Here is a 27402-nt window from a genome sequence, read left to right as displayed (position 1 = left end):
GACGTCTGTAGTAATCGGTGACTTTAACAGCCATAGTCATTTGTGGGGATACTCTGAAGATGACGAAAATGGGGAGGCAGTCCTCTCCTGGGCTGAATCCTGCCAGTTGTCTCTTATACATGACAGCAAGCTACCTCCTTCCTTCAACAGTGGCAGGTGGCAATGTGGATTTAACCCTGACCTCCTCTTTGTAAGTGAAGACATCACACAGCTTTGCTCCAAATCAGTGTGCTCACCCATACCAAAGACGCAACACAGGCCACTACTGTGTCAAGTTCTTCCAGTAATAAGGCCACAGGAGGTGAATTTCAAACGGAGATACAATTTCAAGAAAGCTGATAGGAAAAAATTTGCTAAGATGCTGGACAAGGAGATTAAGTATGTGCGACCTATTCCTGAAGAGTATGACAGCTTTGTTCAAACTGTCAAACATTGCTCCCGGGCATCAATTCCAAGAGGGTGTAGGACAATGTATCTGCAGGGTGTGACACTTGAAACAGCTGCTCTGCTGGACGGATACTATCGACTATATGAAGAAAACCCTTATAGCGAGGAGACTTATCTGGCTACGCAAAATACTCTCTCCTCAATCTCTGAGGCGAAGAGAGAACAGTGGATTAAACTTATGACAGAATGTGAGATGAGTAGAAGTAGTCAAAAGGCCTGGAGATCGTTACGACACCTTAACAATGATCCCTCCCAACCCAATACGCATACAAATGTGAAGGCAGACCAGATCGCACACCAGCTTTTGAAAAATGGTAAACCTGACCATACCAATAAAATCGGGAGATGAACCCTGGAAAGGGAGCCCGAACAAGAGGGAAACACTCTGTCTTGACCATTCAGTTTGAATGAGCTCGACTCAGCTCTAAATAAGTGCAAAGTCGGAAAAGCAGCAGGGGTAGATGGCATAAGAAGTGAACAGATCAAGAACTTTGGTCCCGGCGTAAAGTGCTGGCTACTCGAGCTAATGAATAATTGTGTCAAGAGCGGCAAGATACCAAAATCTTGGCGGAAAGCAAAAATTATAGCTTTAACCAAGGAAAGACCGGGATGACCCCAAAAGCTATAGGCCAATCTCCCTCCTATGCCACCTGTATAAGGTATTGGAAAGGTTGATTCTCCAAAGAATTACAGATATGATAGAACCATTACTGATTCCTCAACAGGCAGGATTCAGACAAGGGAAGAGCTGCACAGCACAGGTGTTGAATTTGACACAGCATATAGAGGATGGCTTCCGAAGGTGGCAGGTAATAGGAGCGGTGTTTATAGATCTTTCAGCCACCTACGACACTGTCAACCACAGACTCTTGTTGCTGAAGCTATACAACCTCACCAAGGACTACAAACTATGTCTAATTAGAAATCTTCTGCAGAACCGAAGATGTTTTGTGGAATATCAAGGACAAAGAAGCAGATGGAGGCAGCAGAAAAATGGGCTGCCACAGGGCAGTGTACTGGCACCCACCCTCTTCAATCTATACACCAATTACCAGCCGTTACCAGAAGGAACACAAAGCTTCATATATGCAGATGACCGAGCAATCACAGCACAAGATCACATCTTTGAGAGGGTGGAGCGGAAGCTAACTGATGTTCTGAAAGAATTAACTGCCTATTACAGGGACAATCAATTGAAACCAAATCCTTCTAAGACCCAGACCTGTGCTTTCCACCTCCGAAACAGACAGGCTAGTAGAACCTTGCAGATAGATTGGGAAGGAACCTCTGTAGAACACTGCAAGACTCCAAAATACCTCTGAGTCACTCTGAACCGTGCTCTTACATATAAGGAACACTGCTTAAAAACAAAGCAAAAAGTGGCTGCCAGGAACAATGTGGTTAGGAAGCTGACTGGAACAACATGGGGAGCACAGCCAGACACAGTGCGCACATCCGCATTAGCCCTCTGCTATTCTGCAGCTAAGTACGCTTGCCCAGTATGGTGTAGATCTACACATACAAAGAAAGTTGATGTTGCTCTGAATGAGACATGTCGTATCACTATGGGTTGTCTAAGAGCCACACCTGTGGAAAAACTGTACTGCTTATCCGGCGTAGCCCCCCCGGACATCCGAAGAGATACAGCAGCACGGAGTGAAATGAAGAAGGCATTAACATCAGAAGCCCACCCACTACATGGCCACCAACCGGCACAGCAAAGGCTTGTGTCTAGAAAGAGCTTCCTTCACAGTACAGAACCACTCGCTGACACTCCACATCAACACCGGGAGAAGAGATGGCAGGTCAGATGCCAGCATCTGGTGGAGTGGCTGATCCCGCAAGAAGTTCTTCCCCCAGGCCACACAGAGAAATGGTCCACATGGAAATCACTCAACCGCCTGCGTTCTTCTGTCACAAGATCCAAGAGTAATCTGGAGAGGTGGGGCTTCCAGGTGGACTCTCTCCAGTGTGACTGCGGAGCTGCCGTGCAGACATCAACACATCTACTACAATGCACATTACCTCCAACTGTGTGCACCATGGAGGACCTCGTAAACGCTACACAAAGTGTACTGGACATTGCAAATTTTTGGGCATCCACTGTATAGATTAAAATTACCTTATGTTTGACAACACACACTGTGTCTAATCATTTATTTCATTCTTGACTAGTTTAATTTATAAACCATTATGTATGTATGTAGTAATGTATCTAATATTGTTTTTAGTTTGCTTCTGACACGATAAATAAATAAATACATCCGGTTGTGACGTGAACTTTAAGTGGCACTAATACAAGGATACAGCCCGGCACATTACAAACACCTCTACCAACACATTCATGGAGGCTCTAGATTGGTTCACTTGAAATGGTCTGTCACTCACTGCCAACAAGACTCAGTTCATTCAGTTACACATGGCACAAAGAAACAACAGGAAGATGTTGAAATAAAATATAAGGATAAAGACAGAGCGAGCAGAGTCTTCGGATTTTAGAGAATACTTATTCATAGCAACCTAAACTGGTCAGTTCACATCCTTGACCTAGGTTAAAGACTTGAGATCAGCAGCATTTTCCATTTGTTTGATTACATCTATTTGTGACAGGTGAATAATCAGAGTGGTGTGCAAAGGATAATTCTATTCACTTACAACATATGGCAGCATATTCTGGAGAAAACAATCACAAGCAAATGAAATTATTGTATGAACTTATTACCTAGCACTAGCATCTTACTTTTTAACAAAGCTGTTTACATACAAGTCAGATGGTAAGCCTTGTAACTAGGCAGCATGTTTGTTATTACTGCAATTATCGAAGTACTTGAATCTCTATTTTCATAGAACTGTTTACATATGCAATAGATTATGCTTTCTAACCATTTATAAAGGATTATTATTTTAATTATTTGACATGTTCTACAGCCTAGCAATAAGCTTCCATCATGGTTCCATTAAATTCGAAAATAAAAATATGTAGGCCTATAACACATTTTTATTCTTTTGATTTCTGTTGTATCTAGATTGTTACTGTTGTGATATACATGCAGTCGTCAATCACTGACAGTCAAAATGAATCAGTACTACAGAATAAAGATTTTATTCCAACTGAACCACTTGAGAGGAAATTGTTGTATTATTTCCTTAGATATTTCATATGTCTGCAACTAGTGCCATGTTGTCACAGTGTTTTACAGTTTTCTTTGCTTTCAGAACCACATGGTTACTGAAGTATAATCCTCACATTAGATACATGGTGCAGTCATCAGCATCTGTACTGTATATAGTTAAACGTATGCATGTTACACAATTAGGCTAGAGGATGGAACTTCACAGAAAGAAGGAGCATAAAGTTTCCATTTGGCTATCATGTTTAGTATAAAGTATGGGTAAATAATCTAATGTCACTCTAGGATACACTGAGATATAGGTTTAACCACAAGAAGGAATGTGGTATCAAAGAGAACCTTAGTGAATGAAAGCACAGTAATAGAAAATACCAATGCTGGAGATTAGTGTACCATTTCCACTCCTTGCCTCAAGTTCCGTGGCTTGGCTGACAGAAGTCAATGAGGTTTCATTACTAACATTCAATAACATTTTTGTGCACTCAGGCTAGCTCTGCCTTGCAATTGTTTAAGCTATAATTTCAGTTTGTAGTAAGGATTTAAACTTCCACAACAGAAAGGTTACTTCACTTTCAGGTAAGTGGGTCTCTCTACTTACTGTGCACAATTTTCCCAGTAGCATTACATCTGCCAGCTAGGCTAAACTTACTTCCCTTTATATTACACAGTCATAAACCAGGTCCATTACATTAGAATTAATTGTATACTATATTTTTCCTAACATAGCATACCTAGACACATTAAAATTACATTTTCTATCAATGAAGATGCCTTGTGAGACAGCAAAAGAAGCATTACTTTTAAGGAATTCTTCAATGAATATCTAGTCAATGACAAGAAAATGCTTAACTTAAAAGTACGTGGTTTCATCACATATTTCAAGAGTCAATAGTGGATTTAGGCATTTCAAAAGAAAAATTAATTATATGCATTGTCTCTGGCACATATGATATGCATACACGTCACTTTCACTAAACACAATAGCAGCAAACAGCGAAATCATCTTTATACAATTAGCAGTATGTCTAGCAGAAATCAACTGCAGGCCGCAAGGACAAAACAGCATCTTTTCGGGAGCTTCTCCAACCTATGCAAATGAAGAATACAACAATTAGCAGAACTCTCATTTGCATAATCTAAGGGTAAATCAACCTGAAAGAAAGTGTATCAGCAATGATGACACACGGAATCTCTTACGCAATTGTTTTCAGCCTGTAATCATAAACCACAAATGCCACATCACGATCAGGTATGTTCAGGCCTGCTCATGTTCCAAAGTTGTTGGCGCTTGTACAGTGACAAACCATCGTAACTTTGAATCTTTCCTATTGGTTTTACAGTCACCTTTGGTATACAACAGTATTCTGGCATTGGCTGTGGTTTGAAAAAGTCTGACAGTTGTGGTTCTTTGTCTTTAGGAAACTTTTTCCATACCCGAGATGAAGGACGGTCTCCAATGGCAGGAACAATGTCTTCTTCACGCACATTAAGGGCTATCAAGTCCCGGTACAGATGTTCCTCGATAGGAAAATTCAATTTCTTGGCAATCTAGGAAAAAAGAAAAGTCATGGTATAGTAGTGCCAGTGAAGTAGTAAAGAGGAGTAATAGAGCCTTCACATCAGATAATGCAAAAATGAGTTCCTTGCCACGATTATACTGACATAGTTACATTGTATTTAATTCCAATATTTAAAAAAAATGCTACAATATTTGGGCATTATATTGACACAAATTTACTGCACTTAGTTGCTTTTTTTCCCTAAATGTAGGCTAGGAGAAATTGACTGTTAACACAATTCCACAATACATGCTGCTTACATGATGGGATGTGCGCAAAAGATCAAACATCTCAAACACTACTAGCAACAAATGACTCAGCAAATTGACACTATAAAAATAAATGGAAATAAAAAAATAATTAGGAGGGTGAATTTAATGTTCAATTTTCATCAAGTGGGGTGAGAGAGGGGCACAGGGCTGACACAATATCCATAAATATATAGTTCCTTCTAAATATATTTTTCATCGATGTATTGATTGATGATAAAACTACTGGGTGCATTGTTTATAAAACAAATGGCTCTGAGCACTATGGGACTTAACGTCTGAGGTCATCAGTCCCCTAGAACTTAGAACTACTTAAACCTAACTAACCTAAGGACATCACCCACATCCATGCCCAAGGCAGGATTCGAACATGCGACCGTAGCGGTTGCGCGGTTCCAAACTGAAGCGCCTAGAACCGCTCGGCCACACCGGCCGGCTATAAAACATGTTTTCTAAAATTTTTTAGTGAATAGTACAGAGCAATGGGAAATATAAGTAATGGAAGAAGTTAGGTAAATGACTCACTGCACAGCTGCAGTACTGAGTGGTTGACAGGAACATATGAAACGACTGAAAATGTAGTTATGCTTTGAGAAGGTGTGGTGTCTCCTTCACATCTAACTCCCCCCTCCCACACACACACACACACACACACACACACACACACACACACACACACACACACACACACATACACACAGAGAGAGAGAGAGAGAGAGAGAGAGAGAGAGAGAGAGAGAGAGAGAGAGAGAGAGAGAGCTGCAGGGCTAAATTGTCCCAGACAATTAAATTGTAACAGTGCAGTGCCAATTCAATGGGGCTGGCTAAGACAAAGTGGCTAAGAAGGTGAACATGTATTCTGAACTACTAAACTCTCAGGACTTTCAGTTTTTTTTATGCTCCTCTCAACCACTCAACTAAGGGATACGGAGAACTGTTATCAGTACTTTTACTTCTTCCATTATCTACATGAAACTAACTAACTCGAAAGTCGAGTAAGACATTTTTAGTAAACAGAAAGATACATTTGTGGAATGGAACTGGCAAAAGAATGACACCAGATTATTATCACTGATAAGTGGTCAGTTTATGCCATCACAAATAAAATAGGCTTTAACTAGAAACACTCAGCCACACTGTGCACAACAGGTCCACACGGTTGATTCCATATCTGCAAGGGACTGTGATGTGATATACAGAGGGTGATTCAAAAGGTTGCCCACAACTTGAAAGAGTCAATAGAGGAGTTGAAATACCAAATTACAACTCTGGACAATGAACTTATGGTTTTGGAAGTAATCCTGAGCCAGTGTAAGCTTGGGAATGCCAGGAACAAATACTGCAACCCCCCTCCCTCCCCCACATACACAAAAGATCAGAAGAGCTAAGATAAAGCACTTGTCAACCTGAAGTTGGTTTGAACAACACAGTGCTTTACTCGGCATGGCCCCACTGGAGGTGGTGTGCTGGCGTACACTTTCACCAGCACACTGGTCGGCACTAGGAAACATTGTATAGCAAGCGTTGAACTAAGCACACTGATGGCAATAGAAGACCAAGGCTACGCACCTATAACGACCCCTGGGCAGCATCCATATATGCCACCGCCAATGACCGAGCTGTCTCTCTCTCAATGTCAGTACCCCAGTGCGTCGCATTGGGATTCAGTACGCATTGCACCTCAATATGTCGCACTGTTCTCTAGCCTTCCACAGTGAGAGAATGTTAGTCACTGTATATAATTGTGATATGGACACAGACAAGACTCATGAATTAGTGTATGTTATTTGATTGCTGTTAACTACACAGCTTCAGATTGGACATCATTGGAGTTAAGAACTCAGTCGGATCCTGTAATAAAGTTTATTTTAACCACATGTGCATTTTGTGTTGTAGTGAGAGGAAACCGGCCACCCACTCATCATACCACCCTCTCCTATCCAGCAAGGAACCACAAAACATTACAAGAGGACACAGCCACAACAGGTGGTATGGAGGTGCCTTCTTCCGAGCTTTGAACAAACTTACCTAGCCAGTTAAAGGGTGATCCATTAGGGGGATCTATAGCAGACTCTGAAATATAGCGCAACTCATTATTTTCACATCAACAAACATTGGCAGAGGTGGAAGAAATGCTGATAAGTGAGATAAAAATCCTATGACTGACTGGAGAACCAACCCATGATGTTTGGATCTGTAGTCAGGGACTTTACCACTGAGACGTAGAAGCAAAGATAAAGTACTGTTTACTCAACAATGTTTCAAAATGGTGACCATTGCGTTCAATATAGCACTAGCTTCTTCACAGATAATTCTGGTACACTCTAAGAAGTACACTAGGCATTGCACGATCCTCATCACATGCTGCAAGTATCACAGTAAACAGTTTGTTTATCACGAATAGTGTTACAAACACGAGGCTTTTGACGTGGCCCCCAGCTCCCCTGTCAAAGAAAGGGGCATCACAACAGGGGAGTGAGGTGACAATGTCCTTGCAATTCAAAGCCTGAGATATATGACAACGAGTATGTCATGTACTTGGACAGAAAAGCATGCAGCTGCTCTTTCTAGTTGAATCCACATCTGATAACACATTTTAAGTTGAACATCCTCTAAAAGTTGCTGAACTTACGGCATGTGTGCATCGATTATCCTTCTTGTTCCTAACATTCCACAGCTTTCTCTGTCTCTGGATTGCTTCCAAGACCATAAGTTTCTATTCCACAGTTGTTGTATTTTTACTCCTCTATCAGTTCCTTCATTTTGTGTGCAAGCTTTTGTATCACACTTACAAAAAATAATGTACAACTGAAGGAATACTGTCAAAAGTTACTGATTTACTAGCACTTTCTCCTGAAGCAGTTTTAATCAGGTAGAAGCTAATTTTGATAATACTTGGCTTCTGACAAACATTTCATTGACATTGTGGGGCCATACATGCAGGTCAGGATCATGAGGGAATGGAGCATCAAACATCAATGAATGTCTTCTCTTATGTTCTTTTAATCTGTATTTAATTTTATTCTTTGTATGGAATCTAGAAATGTGTGATCCTCTACTTTTTACTGTTGGTATACATCTCCGAAGAAAGGTTCAGAAAGGTTCATATGTCCAGCAAACTAGATAAAGAGGCAGCGGTTGTCACATCTCAATGAGTGTAAAATAAAGCATAAATCCAGAAATAGGGAAATGCTGTCAACTGAACAATGGGTGAAGCCTTCAATGACCACTGTAGCAGAACACTATCAAAAGATCTCTAACAAAATCTGACGAAATTCTCATCATATGTAAAGATTGTTACTGACAACAAAGTTAGTTTTAGAGAGTCGTGGACAAGACAGAAACTGAAATTGATGGTAGCAAAGTTACAGCAAAAATGCTGAACTCCACTTTCAAATGTTCATGCATGTCTGCACAATTCTACAGGGCTATTACAAATGATTGAAGCGATTTCATAAATTCACTGTAGCTCCATTCATTGACATATGGTCACGACACACTACAGATACGTAGAAAAACTCATAAAGTTTTGTTCAGCTGAAGCCGCACTTCAGGTTTCTGCCGCCAGAGCGCTTGAGTGCGCAGTGAGACATAATGGTGACAGGAGCCGAGAAAGCGTATGTCGTGCTTGAAATGCACTCACATCAGTCAGTCATAACAGTGCAACTACACTTCAGGACGAAGTTCAACAAAGAATCACCAACTGCTAACTCCTTTCGGTGATGGTATGCGCAGTTTAAAGCTTCTGGATGCCTCTGTAAGGGGAAATCAACGGGTCGGCCTGCAGTGAGCGAAGAAATGGTTGAACGCGTGCGTGCAAGTTTCACACGTAGCCCGCGGAAGTCGACGAATAAAGCAAGCAGGGAGCTAAACGTACGACAGCCGATGGTTTGGAAAATCTTACGGAAAAGGCTAAAGCAGAAGCCTTACCGTTTACAATTGCTACAAGCCCTGACATCCGATGACAAAGTCAAACGCTTTGAATTTTCGGCGCGGTTGCAACAGCTCATGGAAGAGGATGCGTTCAGTGCGAAACTTGTTTTCAGTGATGAAGCAACATTTTTTCTTAATGGTGAAGTGAACAGACACAATGTGCGAATCTGGGCGGTAGAGAATCCTCGCGCATTCGTACAGCAAATTCGCAATTCACCAAAAGTTAACGTGTTTTGTGCAATGTCACAGTTTAAAGTTTACGGCCCATTTTTCTTCTGCGAAAAAAACGTTACAGGACACGTGTATCTGGACATGCTGGAAAATTGGCTCATGCCACAACTGGAGACCGACAGCGCCGACTTCATCTTTCAACAGGATGGTGCACCACCGCACTTCCATCATGATGTTTGGCATTTCTTAAACAGGAGATTGGAAAACCGATGGATCGGTCGTGGTGGAGATCATGATCCACGCTCTCCCGACTTAACCCCATGCGATTTCTTTCTGTGGGGTTATGTGAAAGATTCAGTGTTTAAACCTCCTCTACCAAGAAACGTGCCAGAACTGCGAGCTCGCATCAACGATGCTTTCGAACTCATTGATGGGGACATGCTGCACCGAGTGTGGGAGGAACTTGATTATCGACTTGATGTCTGCCGAATCACTGAAGGGGCACATATCGAACATTTATGAATGCCTAAAAAAACTTTTTGAGTTTTTGTATGTGTGTGCAAAGCATTGTGAAAATATCTCAAATAATAAAGTTATTGTAGAGCTGTGAAATCGCTTCAATCATTTGTAATAACCCTGTATTTGCCCCAATTTAATTCTCACACAAATGCTAAGACGGACAACATAGATATTGGTGTCAGTGATGTTAAGAAACAGTGCAAATTGTTGAAACTGAAAAAAAGCTCCAGGGCCCAATGGAATCACTATCAGGCTCTATAATGAATTTGACACCGAATTGGCTCCTCTTTTAACCATAATACACTGTAGATCCATCTAACGTAAAAATCACATCCAGTGTTGGGAGAACATTACACACATGTACAACATGTGTGACAGGAGTGATTCAGAAAACCACCATATGATATCCTTGACATCCAGTTGGTGTAGAATTTTAAAATGTACTATGAGCTCAAATGCAATGAGGTATCTCTAACAGAATCACTCCCTCCTTGCCAACCGAGATGGATTTTAAGAACATCATTCACGTGAAACACAACTCTTATTTTCCTCACACATCCTGAAAGCCATTAATCACGGCATTCACATAGATGCAGCATTTCTTGAGTTGCAAAATGATCTGATTCAGTACCACACCTATGTTTATCACTGAAAGCATGACTGTATGATGTATGAGGCATAATTTGTGACTGTACTGAGGGTTTCTTGGTAGGAGCGATGTAGCATGTTATCTTGGATGGAGAGTCATCAACAGATTGTAGAACTAACTTCATGTGAGACTTAGCCAAGTACACTGGGTCTCTGCTGTTTGTGTTGTATGTTAATGACCCTGCAGACAATATTAATAGTAACCTCAGACTTTTTGCCAATGAGGTGGTTTGTCTATAACAAAGTAAGCCTGACAGCAGCTGCACAAATATTCAGTCAGATCTTGATATGATCTCAAAGTGGTGCTTTCAATGTGCAAAAACGTAAAACTGTGCACTTACAGAGAAAAGACACTAACATAGATCCTATGACTATAATATTTGAGAGTCACAGCTGGAATTGTTAAACTCATACAAATACATGGGTGTAACACTTTGTATGGATATGAACTGAAAGGATCGTACACTCAGTCGGGGGTAAAGCAGGTGGTAGTCTTTGGCTTATTGATAGAATACCAGGGAAATGAAATCACAAGAATGGGTCACCCTAGAGGTCTGTACACTGTCTCCATTACGGATAAGTTTAACTTTCCTCAAATTCTCCCAATGAAACAAAGTCAAGCATTTGCCTTCACTACTATCAATCTGAGGTCCTCATTCCATTTCACATTGCTTTGCCATGTTACCCCTAGATATTTAATCGAAGAGACTGTGTCCAGCTGCACTCCAGTAATGATGTATTTGAATTTTACAGGACTGTTTTTCCTAATCATCTGCACTAACTCACATTTTTCTATGTTTAGAGCGCACTGTCATTCATCACACCAACTAGAAATTTTGTCTAAGTCACAGTCACTCAACGATGACACCTTCTCATACACTACAACGTCATCAACATACAGTTGTAAATAGCAGTTCACCCTATCCATCAGGTCATTTAAGTACACAGAGAACAAGAGAAATCCTATCACACTTTCCTGGGGCACACCTGATGATGCTTTTGTCTCTGACGAACATTCACTGTTGAGTACCAGATACTGAGGTCTATTATTTAAAAAGACTTTGAGCCACTCACATATTTGGGAATCTGAACTGTACTTTCAGACCTTCATCAATGGTCCTCAGTGGGACACTGTGTAAAACACTTCTGGAAATCTAGGAATATGGAATCTGCCTTTTGCCCTACATCCATGGTTTGTAAGGTATCATGTGAGAAAGGGGCAAGCTGAGATTCACACAAGTGACACTTTCTAAATCTGTGCTGATTTATGGAAAAAAAATTTCTGCCAAGAAAATTTATTATATTTGGACTCTGAATGTGTTCAAGAATTCTGCAGCAAAACAGTGTTGGGGATATCGGTCTGTTATTATGTGGGTCAGTTCTTTTACCTTTCTTTGTGTAGAGGACTCACCTGCACCTTTTTCTACGCGCGTGGGGCTTTTCACTGGAAGTGAGGTATGCAATTAATGCAGGTTAAGTAAAGGGCCAGAGTCACAGAGTGCACTCTGTAAAACTGAATTGGGATTCCAGCTGGACCTGGTGACTAATCTGTTTTCAATTCTTTCAGTTGTTTCCCTACGTCACAGTTGGCAAATTCTTTGTCCTCCATGCGGGAGTCTGTACAACATTCAACCGACTGTATATTTGTATGATCCTCTTGCACAAATGATTTCTTAAATGTAAAATTTAGAACTTCAGCTTTCTTTTCACTGTTTTCTATTGTCACCCCAGACTAGACGATGACTGACTGGATGAAAGCCTTCAACCAACTCAGAGATTTTACTTATGACCAGAATTTCCTCGGGTTCTCGGCAACAGCTTTCACTATGGTATGACGGAGGAAGTTTTTGTACGTTTCATGCACTGCTCTTCTTACAGAAGCACAAATTTCTATAACTTTTCCCTGTCAACATTTGCACACTGTTTTTTGAACCAATAGTGCAACAATCTCAGTTTCCTCAGAATTTTCCAAATTTGATTACTAACCCACAGAGGGTTCTTTCCATCCTTAATCCACTTACTTGGGAGAAAAGGCTCCAGATCGCACTTTACAATAAGTCTGAACTTTGCCCTTAATACCTCTACATCTGACATACTAGAGCTAAATGATGTCCACTCATTGTTTACATGGGATGCTAACAACTGCTTATCTGCTTTTTCTAGAATGAACATTACCCTGGCCTTCTTGACTTCACTACCTATTGACATTATGATGACATCATGATCACTATTTCTAAATTCTATACTTGGACACACAAGTCACCGCAGTGGCGTCAGCTCGAAAGATTTGCACCAGGCGAACGGTCTACCTGATGGGAGGCCCTAGCCACATGCCACTTCCATTTCGATACTGACACTGTTCATAATGTCAGGCAAGTTTAATGGTCTGAGATATTTCCATTGCGTGTTGGTTATCTAACTCGCCATTTAAGACGGTTTTTGGAAAACTGTGTTCACAAGACTATCTGCTCATACTACCTGCAGTGGATCCAAAGACGTTCCAGTCTACACTCCTAGATCACCTGCACAATCGCACTAGCTCACATAATGGACTATAGCATTAAAATTGTTCAGACGGTCAAAAGAAACCTAACTAAGACAAGAGGAGAACTGAAATGGATGCACAGGAATTTGAAGCTAGCTGATCACTTACAAAAATACATGGATGACACAGATACCCTGATAACACACAAAAAACGTTGCCCCAAAAATTTTTGGGACCTATGGACTCCTCTCTTGGCACAAGCTAATGCCCGAGTACATTTGAAAAGATTGGAAAGAGTATAATCAATAATTAAATGTTATTTGTCTTCATTTTTCTAGATGAGTAACTCTATCATCACAGTTTTCAGTACTTCAGCTCAGCAAAACAGCACAAGATATAAATCCCATTCTATAAATGCACCTAGGCTATTGATTATTACAACTTATTTGGGAAGAATGTCAAATTAAAATACTGTGATGTTGGTCACATGTCTGCCCTGACAGCATAGGCCACACTGTCAATGGCTGCCAATATGGGTATGTGTTGTGTCCATAAACATCAAAACAGTTGCAATAGTGAGAACAAAAGAGTCATTAAGATTAACATTACTGAAATTTATACCTCTGTGATAATGTGATTAGCAACATGACACATTTACTTGTAATGATGAAAATGAGAGTATGAATCACAATAAAATCCTCCCTGATTGGAAGCTACAGAGTTCAAAACAAAACTTTATTTACACTGACAACTTGAAAAATCAAGAGAGAGACAGTCAGTTGTGGCATCAAAAAACATTATAGGTATACAATGATGTTAAAAGATATCTTATATGTAGTAACTCAGCACTCACCCCTTTTGATGATATCGACTATACAACAAACACACACACAATGATGGCGTGTAAATTCTGACACATCATACAGATACTAACATAGAAAATGTTCTCCGAAAAGGGCCGCAAGGAAAATTAATTCTTATTTTTAGAAGTGGAGATTTCAATCAGACATTAAGAAGACATCACTAAAGTCCATTCAAACAATCTTTCAAGGATTGTATTACTGAGGCACACATTTTAACATTCCTTACAATGTGACATCCAAGGACCATCACTAAACAAAACCTATACTGAATCTGCCAATATGTTGAGAACATTCACACATATGATAACATTCCGCATGCTGGATTCACAGATTATTAAATTAGATTAGACTAGATTCAGCTTTCGTTCCATAGACCCAAAAATTAGATGATTCTTGTGGGTGTGGAAGATGACAAAAAGTACAAAATAAAAAACATAGAACATCTGAATATAATACTCCCTTCCCTGATCATTTGTCAGGAGATTGTAAAAATATGTGAATACATTACAGTAAAGTGAACTGCTAATATTTACAGAATTAATACACTTTCAGAATGAAGTACAGTTAGGCACTTTTAATAAGCTTAATACAAAAAATACCTAATCTTGACTATTGTGACCAAGTACTGTCAAAACTCAAATCTAAGAGACATTTTTACTTAAGCTGGTTTAACAGTCACTGCTAAGACGTTCATCTATAGAATAGAAGGAGTTGCCTATCAAAAATTCTTTCAAACTCTGTTTAAACTGTGCTTTATTTGAAACCAAGTTTTTAATGGCTGCTGGTGATTTATTGAAAATGTGTGTTCCTGAATACAGGACCCCTTTTTGGACCAAGGTGAGTGATTTTATGTCTTTAAGTAGAGTATTCTTATTCCTAGTATTGATACTATGTGTTGAGATATTGGTTGGAAACAGATAAATATTATTTGCAACAAATTTCATTAAGAATAAATACACCGAGAAGCGGTGGTTGGAATTCCCAGTTCATTGAACAGGATCCTACATGATGTTCTTGAATTTACACTGCAAATGATTCTTATTACACACTTTTGCACCCTAAAAACTTTTGCTTGGTTTGATGCGTTACCCCAGAATATGATCGCATATGACATAATAGAATGAAAGTAAACGAAGTATGGAAGTCCTACATCTGATATTATTCACACTGCAATACAGACTTTATCACGTGCTTCACAAATTCTGTGTTATGCCCTTCCCAACTCAATTTATTATTGAGTTATAGTGCCAGAAAGTTAGTGCTGTCAACCTCTTCCCTCTACACGTCTTCACATATTATCCACGTGCTGGAAGGAAATCTCTTACAGGTTCTGAACTGCATATAGTGGGTCTTTTCAAAGTTTAATGACAACGAATTAGCTTTTAACCATTTCTTAATGTCAATGAAAATTTGATTAGCTGCCATTTCCAAACCTGTATCTCACATGCTACTGGCTGTAATGTTTTTATAATCTTCAAACAAAACAAACTTAGCATCTAGCAACGTCCATCTATAAAAGAATCCCTACTGAATCTATCAATATGGAGTGCATTAAGGAAAGACATTAGCAAGTATTCCACTAATAGTTCTCTATATTATTATGCACCAAGAAAAAAAGCCTCAAAATAGCATTTTCTATCAGAGAATAAAATGAGTAATAACCCACTCAAGGAGGTAAAAAATATTACTAAAACACTGCTATTTAAAAAGGCAGCTAAAACACAATTCACAGACCTATGTAGTGCATATTGTACAGTTGAAGATTGCTTAGAGAACTCATATTACAGGTTAATACGCAAAAGTGACAACTACAACATCCCATCACATAACAATACCCATTCACAATGTAATACTTTTTGAAAAAAAAAAAAATCACACGCCAAGATCTATCATGCAAGATACTATAAATGTTATGTCATTTTCCTGAGTTTAATGTTTAATGCATAAGGGATGGATTCTGACCCAATTTTACATATGGCTATTGCACAATTGACACCAAATGAATGAGGCACTGCAGCTGTTAAGACACTTATCTTAATATTTGGGAGGACAGACAATTGGGGACATACTAAGAACTGGATAAACCTCGTCATCTTTGACCAACAATGTCACATTTTAATCATAGATATTCATTTCTTAATTTTCAAGCATAGATAATAAATCAGTTATCTTCTATGGTGAAGTGTCATCACCGTAAATAGAAATAAATGAATCTGTTGGAGGGAGGGGAAAAGTCACATTACAAATTTACAGAGCCATTTGGATGAATATTCTAGGAGGCAGAGTTTATCAGACACATATTACCTGTTTAAATATTTTCTTAAACATGTTGGTCACACGTGTCCACCAACATTAGTAAGTTAAATTTATGCTTAGGAAGTGGGTGGGGGGTAAATGATGATTATGGAACAGGTTGGGTTTTGGTGGTGACGATTTACAGTGTTGGTTTGCGTTTTTTGGGGTTATTTAATCTTTTTTCCTTTTCTTGTGTTGAGCAGAGTTTGTTAAGTCCTATAGTGCTTAGAGCCATTTGAACCATTTGAGTAGATTTTCATCTGCAGTTTTGTTTTTTGTTACTTTCCTTTCATTTTGTTTATACATTTTGTGGGTGTATGTCCTTGTACATATGTGTTTATCTATTTCTATATAGTGTATGTGGGTATATGACTTTTGTTGGTGTCTCTCAAGGCCAGCCTTGGTTTTCTCTGGAGAAGTTTGTGTATGGTGAGTTTAGAGTCCTATTTTTATTTTACCTCCTTTCATTTATTTCACGGTCGTTTCAAATTGTTCTCTGTTTCGTGTTTGGGTTTGTTTATGTTTACTGTTTACATAATACCAGTATTTCATGAATGCTACTATCAGGGGTGTTCTTTCCTCTGCAATTCATTTGTGTCCTGCAGTATGTAGGTCATTTGAAGAATAGGATACTAGTACTTCTGAAAGCTAAAAAAAGGCATCCATAACACTGGCACCCAGTACCTCAGTTGAGCTATGAATGTTGCATCCTATTCTTTAGTTGACCTGTATAAATCAACTGAAATATAGGATACAAATTTTATGAATGTCACTTTTTTTGCCTTCTCTAATACTAGTATCCTATTCTTCAGTTGATACTAATACTAGTGAAGTGAAAAAAATCATCACATTTAAAATCTGTACCTGTACTTTAGCTGACCTTCACTGAACAACTGAAGTACAGGATACAATCTATACATGTCAACTGAGGTACTCCACGCCAATGTTACGTATGTAGCTTTTTTTGCTTTTGCCAGCATTAGTACCCTATTCTTCACTTGACCTATAGAGGTCAACTGAATCTGTTGCAGGGAGGGGAATATGCCACTTTTCAAATTTACGAAGACATTTGGGTGAATATTCTAGGAGGCAAACTTTGCCGGATACATATTGTCTGCTTAAGTGTTTTCTCAAATGTGTTGGGCACACGTATCTACCAAAATTTGTTAGCTAAACTCATACTGAGTAATGTTACATATAAATGTATGTATGTATGTATGATCTGTATAGGTCATCTGTAAATTACGTTTGAAATCTGGATGGTCGTGATGCATGTCTACGATCTGTTTTCCCGGTACTACATTCCTTTGCTCTCAACACTCATCTATGCTTTTAAATCTTTTCCATACATCATCTGTCATAACTTGTGACATCATTGATCAAAGCTCATGGGTTGTATCCCATTCTTCAGTATTCCCGAGATTTCCCTCCCTGTACATCCTGATTTAGATTTTCCTAAAGCCTTTCAGGCAAATGCTTGGATGGTTCTTTTTGCCAGTCCATGGCAGATCATTTGCACTATCATCATAAAAACATCTTAATACATATTTATATTTGTAGTCTCGGATGTTATTGAATTTAGAATACATTAAAATTCAGGAGTAAGTAAGAAACACACATGTTTTTTTTTTCTCCAAAAAAATTCCTGCCCAGAGATACAGGCCTCCAAAGATGACACATTTTCAAGATGAGAATTTTGGAAAAAATTTTAAAATGCTGTATATCTATAACAGTTCTAGATATTTTGTTACAGTTTATTTTTATTTGAAAGATAATTGCTTTATGATTACAATAGTATCCTCAGTCTGGACATTTCTGCCAAAGTTCTTTTACTGTTATTTTTTTATAATTTACATATTGTTTTTTTCTAAAAATGTCAATCAAGAAAAGTCAGATTTTTTTCTGTTGATTATAGTTCAATTCTTTTATCTTGGCGGCTCGCGCATGCCCGCCCAGACGCTCGAGATTGCTGCGTTGCAAGTTGCGCAATAGAAGCACCGCCATAGTACAGCATAGTTTGCAAGCTTACGTGTTGGGGGGAGCGCGCAGTTCATGAAGTAAAGCCACCACGGCCGCATTAACCCTTTCGCTGCTACAAAGACGTGCTCCCTGCATTCCGCGCTGTGGGCGATTTTGTCACTGCACTGCTCGCCTGTGCAGGCACATTGTGTTCCGACTGCTTTGACACTCTTTATCATTCGATTCCACAAAAACTATTTGGCTCAAAAATTAGATTTTTACCTATCTTCTTGACTGATACCTTCCCCCCATAAATGACTTAATTTTGTTTCGATGTTCAATGCAGTTATTATGCAGCATAAATATAGTAAACCTTTGCACGAAATTTTGAAGAGTTTGCAGAGGTAAAGTCCATAGAGTATACTTTCCGGATGGTCGATTTTAGTTGCCACAATGTTGAGAATGAAATGTGGACAAGATACCTATATATTTCATTTAATTTAAGTACCACATAAGTGTCGTATGTAATATTGAGAAATATTCCACCTTTCGCGACTGTAAGAAAAGTTTTACTTACACTGGGCATGTTTGGCTTTATTTTAAAGCACTTCAATCAATCAAAAGGAAGTAGACAAAATACATTAAGCAAAACTGTGGACTTACAAAAGCATTAGGACTTGAATATACCGTCTGTCAGTGAAGTGCTCAGAGCTATGTCAAATATAATTTTGTGTGTAGCACACACAAACAGCATTTATTTGCTAAAACACTGATGAGCCAACACAAACGTTGAATATTGTGCTACCGCAGCACAAAACTACGAAAGGTGACTTGGCAATGGAGGACACAAAATACAGTCCTCTTATGATGCTTCAAAAGAGAGAAACGCGTCTGGTCTAAATAAGTCGCTTATTACAGTTGCAGAAGAGGGATATATTTCAATACCATTGGTAAAACTGCGACTGTGGAACAAAAACAAGAAATAGAACATGAATACCATTGTATATGTGCCATACCTTTCACTGATGGAAGTGCTTTAAAATAAAGCCAAACGCACCGGGTGTATATAAAACTATTATTACAGTCGCGAAAGACGGAATATTTCTCAATATTACATACGACACCTATGTGGTACTTAAATTAAATGAGATATTGTTATACAGTAAATATTATATGAAATTTAGGTATCTTGTCCACATTTCATTCTCAACATTGTGGCAACTAAAATCGACCATACGGAAAGTGTACGCTATGGACTTTTACCTCTGCAAACTCTTCAAAATTTCGTGCAATGGTTTACTACATTTAATGCTGCACATCAAAACAAAATTAAGTCATTTATGGGGGGAAGGTATCAGGCAAGAAGACGTGTAAAAATCAAATTTTTTGGCCAAATAGTTTTTGTGAAATCGAATGATAAGTGTGTCAAAGCAGTGGGAACACCATGTGTCTGCACAGGCGAGAAGTGCAGTGATGACAAAATCGCGCACAGCGCGGAATGCGGGGAGCACGTGTCTGCAGCAGCGAAAAAGTTAATGAAGAGGCAAAGCACTAGAAATTTAATTCAAACGAATAAAATTCGTGAAGTAAGGCACTCCAATATTGTTTTTAAAAAAAGAACATATTAAGCACCGCACAAGGTTTGAACTCATAACCTTTCACTTGGCAGCCCAACACCTTACCCGTTCCGCTACCTCTGTTCATCGAACAGTGTAACTCCATAAGGACTCTTAACACCTCACGCAACTACTTATAAACACTGTTGGTATGACTATGAATTACTCACGCTTCGTCGAAGTACAATAGGAAATAAACAATTACCGCTGTTCTTTATTGCGAAAAAGCAGTTCGTGAGATTGAAACAAACACCTTTCCTCTCTATCGCCTGAATTAGGAGTCTTATTGCTTGTTTGGTTTAATTAATTAATAGAATATGAAGCAATTGGTATAAAGAATGTTTTTTCCAAACTTTCTGTAAAAGAAAGCCTGCTATCAAGACATTGCTTTTGTTCTATTACTTTATTTATGACTGAACGTTTCTGAAACTGAAGACACTCGTCCGTGCTCTGCACTGCTGTCGAGAGCTGGCAACGTCGTTCTCTGTTCATTGGCTGACTGTGTTTTGTGACGTCATATGCGCAAAACGAACCTAAACTTGGCCGCCAAGATATATGACGCGCACTTTAGTACCATGCAGTACTATATTCTCTGTAAAGGAGAGCTTCCACTTTTAAGTTGGACAGGTTTTATTTCAAACAATACTTTTTTTAACATTCAAAGGTAATGGATGTCTTCACTGAAGTTGTTTCTTACTAATTTCTTTGTTACAATGTTTCTTTCTATTGTCTTTGTTTCAGTTATTTCTTATCACTTTTTTGTTGCAGTTATTTCTTTTCACTTTCATTGTTGCAGATATTTCTTACACTTTGTAGTAGTTTCTTGTCAGTTTCTTTGTCGTGGTTGTTCATGGCAGGTTTCTGTATTGCAGTTGTTCAGTGCTAATTTGTTTACTGAAGAGGCTTCTAAGAAATCTGAGACCATCCAGTGAGTTCTGTGTTTTTGTGAGGAATTTGCCAGTTGACAACTCTAGTGTGTTTTGTGAAAAGGACTTTAAAATGTCTTCTGACTGGAGCCACATGAGAGTGAAGTGTGCATATCCATAAAAGAATGATATATAAGACAAACTAACAAACAGACTTTGTTCAGGTTGGGAATAAGCGTTCTCATTTGAAGACTCTGTTTCAAAGTGAAGATGTTTCCTGCGATGACTTTTTGTGTTCTAAATGTTTTGGCAGAATAACAACAATGATAATATCTGAACAAGGTGAAGCCTCCCAGGTGCAGATTTTTCATCAATAGAGGAAGAATTATATACTCTGAAACAGTCAACTACAGAGGTCAGTGTTAGTCCTGTTAAGAAACTGTGGTCAGTGAAGTCGAGTCATAAGCTCTATGCGTCAAGAAAGCGCAGAGAAATTACTAAAGCTATGGATGAATACACTACATCAAAACTGACCACTCTCTTCAAAGTAGAAATTCCATTTTCAGAAGAAAATAAACCAAAGCATTCTTGCACCTCTTGCCAGGAATTTTTCACAAATATCAATTCAGCTGTTGAATATTGTGCATTGTACAGTGTAAAGGTGCAAGTTTTAATTATTATTCCAGAGACATTTTCAAAGAAAACAATTTTGAATCACCTTCCATCAGTATCAAAGTACGTGGTAGAGAAATCGAGAAATGTGAGGTGTGAAAAGGAGTCTTTGGAAGGCCAGATCCCTATTATGGTCATCCTGTAGAAGCAGCTCAAGTTCAAATAGTGCAGTCATTTTATCTGGAAGAGAAATGGGACTGTTCTCACCAGAGTGCCAACAAAAGAGACACTATAACTGTAACAGCAGAAGGTCAAAAAGTTGTGAAAGTGAAGAGGTACACAACTCGCAGTATTAAAGAAACTCTTGCAGTTTATAAGAGCAACTACACAACTTCACACATTGGAAGAGCATCCCCCACCTAGAGATGTCTGTTTACGTGTGTACTGCACAAATTTTGGACTTTGTGTGGCAACTTTGAAGAACTTACTGGAGCACTTGACATATGACACCTTGGTCGGGCATATGATGCCATTTAGTAGTCTGTAATATAAACCGAGAGAATTGTTTGTTTCAAGAATGTGATGACTGCCCTGGAAATGGAGAACTGTCTTTAGAGACACTTGGTCTGGAAGATGTAGCAGATAACTCTGCAGAAATTGACGGCAGAAATTACATACGCAGCATGGGAGGAAAATAAACTAATTAAGAAAACTGTTGCCTTTGACAGTTTCAGTGATGAACTTGGTAAATGGTCATTGAAAGCAGTAACACACCAGCATCTGAAGAAATTGCAACAACAACACACTGCAGAAATGAAAGGGTGTGTACAAGCTGAAGAACTATGTTTGGTGCTTCACTGTGATTTTGCTGAGAACTGGTCTGTAATTCTCCCACAAGAAGTACAAGGGTATCATTGGAGTAATGACCAGGTTTCAATTTTTACAGGAGTGACATATTTTCAAAACAAGATCACAAGTGTTGCAGTAATAAGTGATGACACAGGACATGACTCAGCATGTGCTTTGTTAGCAATGCGCAAAATTCTTCAACTACAAACAGGGGCAGAGAAGGTCACCATAATCTCTGATGGTGCCCCTCGTCATTTTCAAAATTGTTATCAGCTGTCTGAATTGAGACAGTCACTTGTGCCAACTGATGGGGTATACAGTGCTACTGGTCACGGCAAGGGGCCTTGTGATGGTGTAGGAGGCCTGCTGAAGCACCATGCTACAAAACATAATCTTCCCAGACCAAATACAGCTGTGAATAAGAATGCTTAGGATTTTACAAGAGTTGTGAAATTTTACACATCCACAGCCCTCATTCTTCTGTCCAAAGAGGAAATCAAAGAATTCTGAGAGCAGAGAAAGAAGAATGGTCCAAACAAACTACTACTATGAAAGGAATTCAAAAGACACATTTTTGGACTCAGAGTGAGGGGAGAACTCATATTGCAAGCACTTTAAACAGCAAGAAAGAAGAAATTTCGTTTGTTCGGTCAACACCTCAGAAACAGCAGGATAATAATCAGATTCACAACTTGACAAGGGGGATGTTTGTGGTGTGTGTGTGTGTGTGTGTGTGTGTGTGTGTGACTGTGACTGGTGGATTGCAGAGATTATAGACACCAGTTATGAGTTAAACAAAACTGTAGTGAACTTTACGCTACCACATGGAGCAGCTGCTGGGTACAGATTTCCAGCTGAATGACAGCAACAATGCCATCAATACTCACTTCCTATTCACAACGTTTTGAAGATTGTAACTGCTCCAGTTCCTATTGGTTCAACAGGAAGGCATCATTGTATGTCAAAGGAAGATACTGAAGCAGTGGAACACATTTTTAATTCATTGACTGACTAAATCTGTCCAAAACAGAGTGCACAGAAGTTGTACAAATTGAAATCTTTAAGTCTTTGGGCCTTTCACATACATTTTGGAATCATTTAAAATGCTTGAAAAATGAGTCTCTTATTCATCTTTCAAATCCAAAATTATGTTAAATAAGGATAGGTTTTGATTTTTATGAGACTGTTATGTGATAATAAAAAAGGTTTTATGTATGGCAAAAATTTCAATTGTTTATAAAACTTGTTCAACCCAAAAGTGGAAGCTCTCCTTTTCAGGCGATGTAGAACTATATGGTACTAATCAACAGAAAAATAATCAAAATTTTATGGATTGGCATTTTGGAAAAAAAAAAAATAGTTTTTTTTTCCATAAATTACAAAAAAAGTTCAGAACTCTATAGTAAAATAATCCTGACAGATAAGCCCAAATGGAGGATTTCTTTGTAATACTGAAACAATTATCTTTCAAATAATATTAAAAACTAGAACTGTTCCAGATATACAGCATTTTAAATTCTTTTCCAAACTACGCATCTTCAAATTGGTGTGTGCAGTGTCATCTTTTGAGGGCTGTATCTCGGAGCAGAAATTGTTTTGGAGAAAACAAAAAAATACATGTTCCTCACTTAGTCCTTCATTCTAACATGTGCTAAATTCAATAACATCTGAGATTATGAAAGTAAGATTTTTTCGTAGCCTGCCTGAATTGATATGGACTATGCCAGATAGGTATAAACACAAGACCATAAACAAGCACTACAGGTTCTTAGTCTTCAGTTACTTATTTTAATATTTGCTGTAAAAGTATCTTATTAGTGGCTTTTCATTAATCTCAGTCTTTGTTCCTGTGTTACTGACTCAAGTGGTCTCTTGTTCATGAATATGCATACACCGTTCATCCAAGCCTCATGCCTCAATAGTGTGTTTACATTTTGCAGCATGCAGTTGCAGCTGTAGTTCTCATAAAGCTAAGCACTGACAGAGTTATTTGTGCACTGTTATATAGTTACTAAATTTAATAGTTTTCAGCGGTGTTTCATGCTGTTTGTGGCAAAATAACAATTTAATAAACTTTTGGAAACATTCACTTGCTGTGTTTTTTTAATTTTCTGTGTGTTGAAGTCGTTTAGTAAATTTTGTGCTTTATTTTTCATCCACTGTTTCTTATTGTTTCTAGTGAAATATTTCACTAAAATTTTCATTCGCTGTTTTAACTTTGTTGAGTGTTCCAGTGGCCACTTGAATTTTTGGTTTTAGCTAATTCTTTTGTGAAGTTTTGTTGGTATTGGTATTAGCTATGGTGTAGTAGTTGGTTGGTTGGTTGGTTGGTTGGTTGTTTTGGGGAAGGAGACCAGACAGCGAGGTCATCGGTCTCATCGGATTAGGGAAGAACGGGGAAGGAAGGCGGCTGTGCCCTTTGAAAGGAACCATCCCGGCATTTGCCTGGAGCGATTTAGGGAAATCACGGAAAACCTAAATCAGGATGGCCGGACGCGGGATTGAACCGTCATCCTCCCGAATGCGAGTCCAGGGTCTAACCACTGCGCCACCTCGCTCGGTGGTGTAGTAGTATTAATACAAGTAGTAAGTAGTTGCTTTCTTAGAAGACAGAGAATTTTGAGACCTCTATTGCTACTATAAATAGTCCTACTGGTATAACTGAACTTTCGTAACATAGACATATAGTTTTTTCCAGTAACTGTAAAATTTAACCATGAGTGAGAAGAGTGGGCTCTGTCATAGGCTTGTGAGTAGTGGGTTACAGTGTGGGATTTGCTCAAAGTATTTTCATTTGGGTGGGGGGGGGGGGGGATGCAGTGGGTAAAACAGTGGGCAGTCTACCGAGATCTTCTCCTGGGAATGCAGAATCTGTAGTACAAGTAAGTTGATAGTGGAGCAGGGGCGTAAGATCTGTGCCCTTCAGGTGCCGTTACAATGCGCAAAGGAGGAACTAGGTAGGTTGAGGGGCGTGAAGGGTGGTGGGGAATGGGAACTGGCAGTTGGCAAGAAGGCAGCTAGGAGGAGGAGGTATACTTTGCGTATATGCAATAGATTTCACCAACTGTCAGAGTTGAGTGGAGAGGAGCCTCTTGTAGCTGTAGATGTAGGGAACATGCAGCAGTCCTCAGCAGTTAGGAGTCCTAGGTCAGTTGCAAAGCCTAACAGAAACAAGAAGGTTCTGCTGCTAGGTAGTTCGCACGGTAGACGTGTGGGACAGTAGTTGCAGAAAGTGTTGGGGAGTGAGTACCAGGCCACCAGCATTATGAAGCCTACTGCAGGGTTGGCTCAGGTAAATGACAGCATAGGGGAGTTATGTAGGAATTTTACGAAGGAAGATCAAGTAGTGACAGTGGGTTGAGCAGGGACGGGGAATATGATGTATGTGGTGACCTGGTAAAGATAGCTACTCAAACTAGTGGTACTAATGTGCATTTCGTACAGTTGTTTCAGTGTCATGATTGGCCTCATCTTAATGCAGCTGTTAGGCATGTTAACATGGGACTGGAGAGGGCACTGATGGCAGAGGGCATAGGTCACACTTCAGTGGTGAAAGTTGGGTCTATGAGTAGATCTGGTTTCACTCGGCATGGAATGCACCTCAATAGATATTCGAAGGGGAGGTTGGCAAAGCTTATAGGTGACAGTGTAGTGGGTGGTGGTGGGATCATTCATGGAAAAATTCCTGTAGTAGTTGGTGTTAGAGCTGCACCTTTTTTAGATTGAAGTTAGCTGATAGGTGTACTTGCTAAAAGGAAGTCCCTCTAACAGAGTGCTCACCTTCAGAGAATATCATGTTTCCAAGTAGGGAAGGAATTAGCATATTTCAACAAAATATAAGAGGTATTAGAAATAAAGTTAGTGAACTGCTTATAGATGTTAACTCTGAAATTATTTGTATGTCAAAGCACCACTTAAATAATTTGACGATTCAGAGGCTTCCTTCATGAGGATACAGATTAGCTGACTGTTTTTGAAGTTCCTTGCGGGGTGGGGGAGTCCCTATGTAAGTAAAAAACAGTATTCCACTTGAGTCCATAGACGTATCATGACACTGCACTGAACAGATAGTTCAATGTTGTGCAGGGGCAGTTGAATTTAGTGAAACTAAACTTCTAATTGTTGTTGTTTGTAGGTCCCCTAACTCTGACTGATTCGTGATTCACTTTGTAGGAAGTACCAGAAATATAAATTTAGTATATGATGGTGCAAGAAAAAGGGTGTTGGTAGATCTAAATTCATATGATCTGATGCAGACTGTGCTTTTTCCAACTATGGTGCAGGGGAACAGTAGCACAACCATAGAAAATATTTTTCTTCATTCTTCATTACTAGATGGGCATTCTGTTAGTAAAAGGGTGAATGGCCTTTCAGACCATGATGCACAAATTTTAACACTAAAAGGCTTTTGTACTCAAACAAATGTAACATGTAACTACAAACTATGTAGGAAAGTTAATCCAACAGCAATAGAGAGTTTTTTTTATACCTTGTCAAGGAACAAGAGTGGCAGGATGTTTACAGTGCTGATAAAATAGACGACAAATATAATGTTTTGCTTAACACATTTCTCATGCTCTTTGAGAGTTGCTTTAAATTAGAACGTTCTCAATGGAGTAGAAGCAGTAATAGGTAGCCCTAGTGGCTGGACAGTAGGATAAGGATATCATGTAGAACAAAGCAGGAATTATATCAAAATGTTACAAGTAGTCTCAATCAAGAGCTACAGTATCCGATTACAAACAGTATTGTGAGGTGCTTGAAAATGTTATTAGGAAGGAAAGAGTGTGTGGTATGCAAATAGAATAGCTAATTCACAGGATAAAAATTAAAACCTTATCATCAGCTGTGAAGGAAGTGTCTGGTCAGCAGCACAAGGTCAACGATATAAAGTCAGTTTGTAGTAAAAATATTTCTGTTACTGATAAGTCAGATATATGTACAGTATTCAACAATCATTTTCTTAGCATTGCTGGTGAATTAAACAAAAACAAAGAATCATAACTCTCTTGGAAAATGCCTTTCCGAGACTGATGTCTGAAATACTAAAAAAATGGTTCAAATGGCTCTGAGCACTATGGGACTTAACATCTTAGGTCATCAGTCCCCTAGAACTTAGAACTACTTAAACCTAACTAACCTAAGGACATCACACACATCCATGCCCGAGGCAGGATTCG

The 27402-nt window shown here is 39.0% G+C and overlaps 1 protein-coding gene across 2 annotated transcripts in view; it reads right to left on the bottom strand.

Annotated features, from left to right (window-relative positions):
• Positions 1-2652: 2652 nt before the first annotated feature.
• The window catches only part of LOC124595384, a 30803-nt gene continuing 6053 nt past the window's right edge, over positions 2653-27402 (bottom strand). Inside the window, exons 2-3 of one of the 2 annotated variants that reach the window (XM_047134103.1) lie at positions 5013-5126; positions 2653-4665 (exon numbers count right to left, since the gene is read on the bottom strand). In XM_047134103.1, coding sequence (XP_046990059.1) covers positions 4501-4665; positions 5013-5126 — 279 coding nt within the window. In that variant the 3' untranslated portion in view covers positions 2653-4500. Of the gene's footprint in view, positions 4666-4775; positions 5127-27402 lie in introns of both variants that reach the window. The other variant, XM_047134101.1, reaches the window with a different exon arrangement.

This window comes from Schistocerca americana, chromosome 2, assembly GCF_021461395.2.
Source record: "Schistocerca americana isolate TAMUIC-IGC-003095 chromosome 2, iqSchAmer2.1, whole genome shotgun sequence".
In the NCBI taxonomy this organism is placed as follows: domain Eukaryota; kingdom Metazoa; phylum Arthropoda; class Insecta; order Orthoptera; family Acrididae; genus Schistocerca; species Schistocerca americana.
The sequence above is the reverse complement of the archived record's forward strand: the minus strand, read 5'-3'. Positions and strand labels throughout refer to the sequence as shown.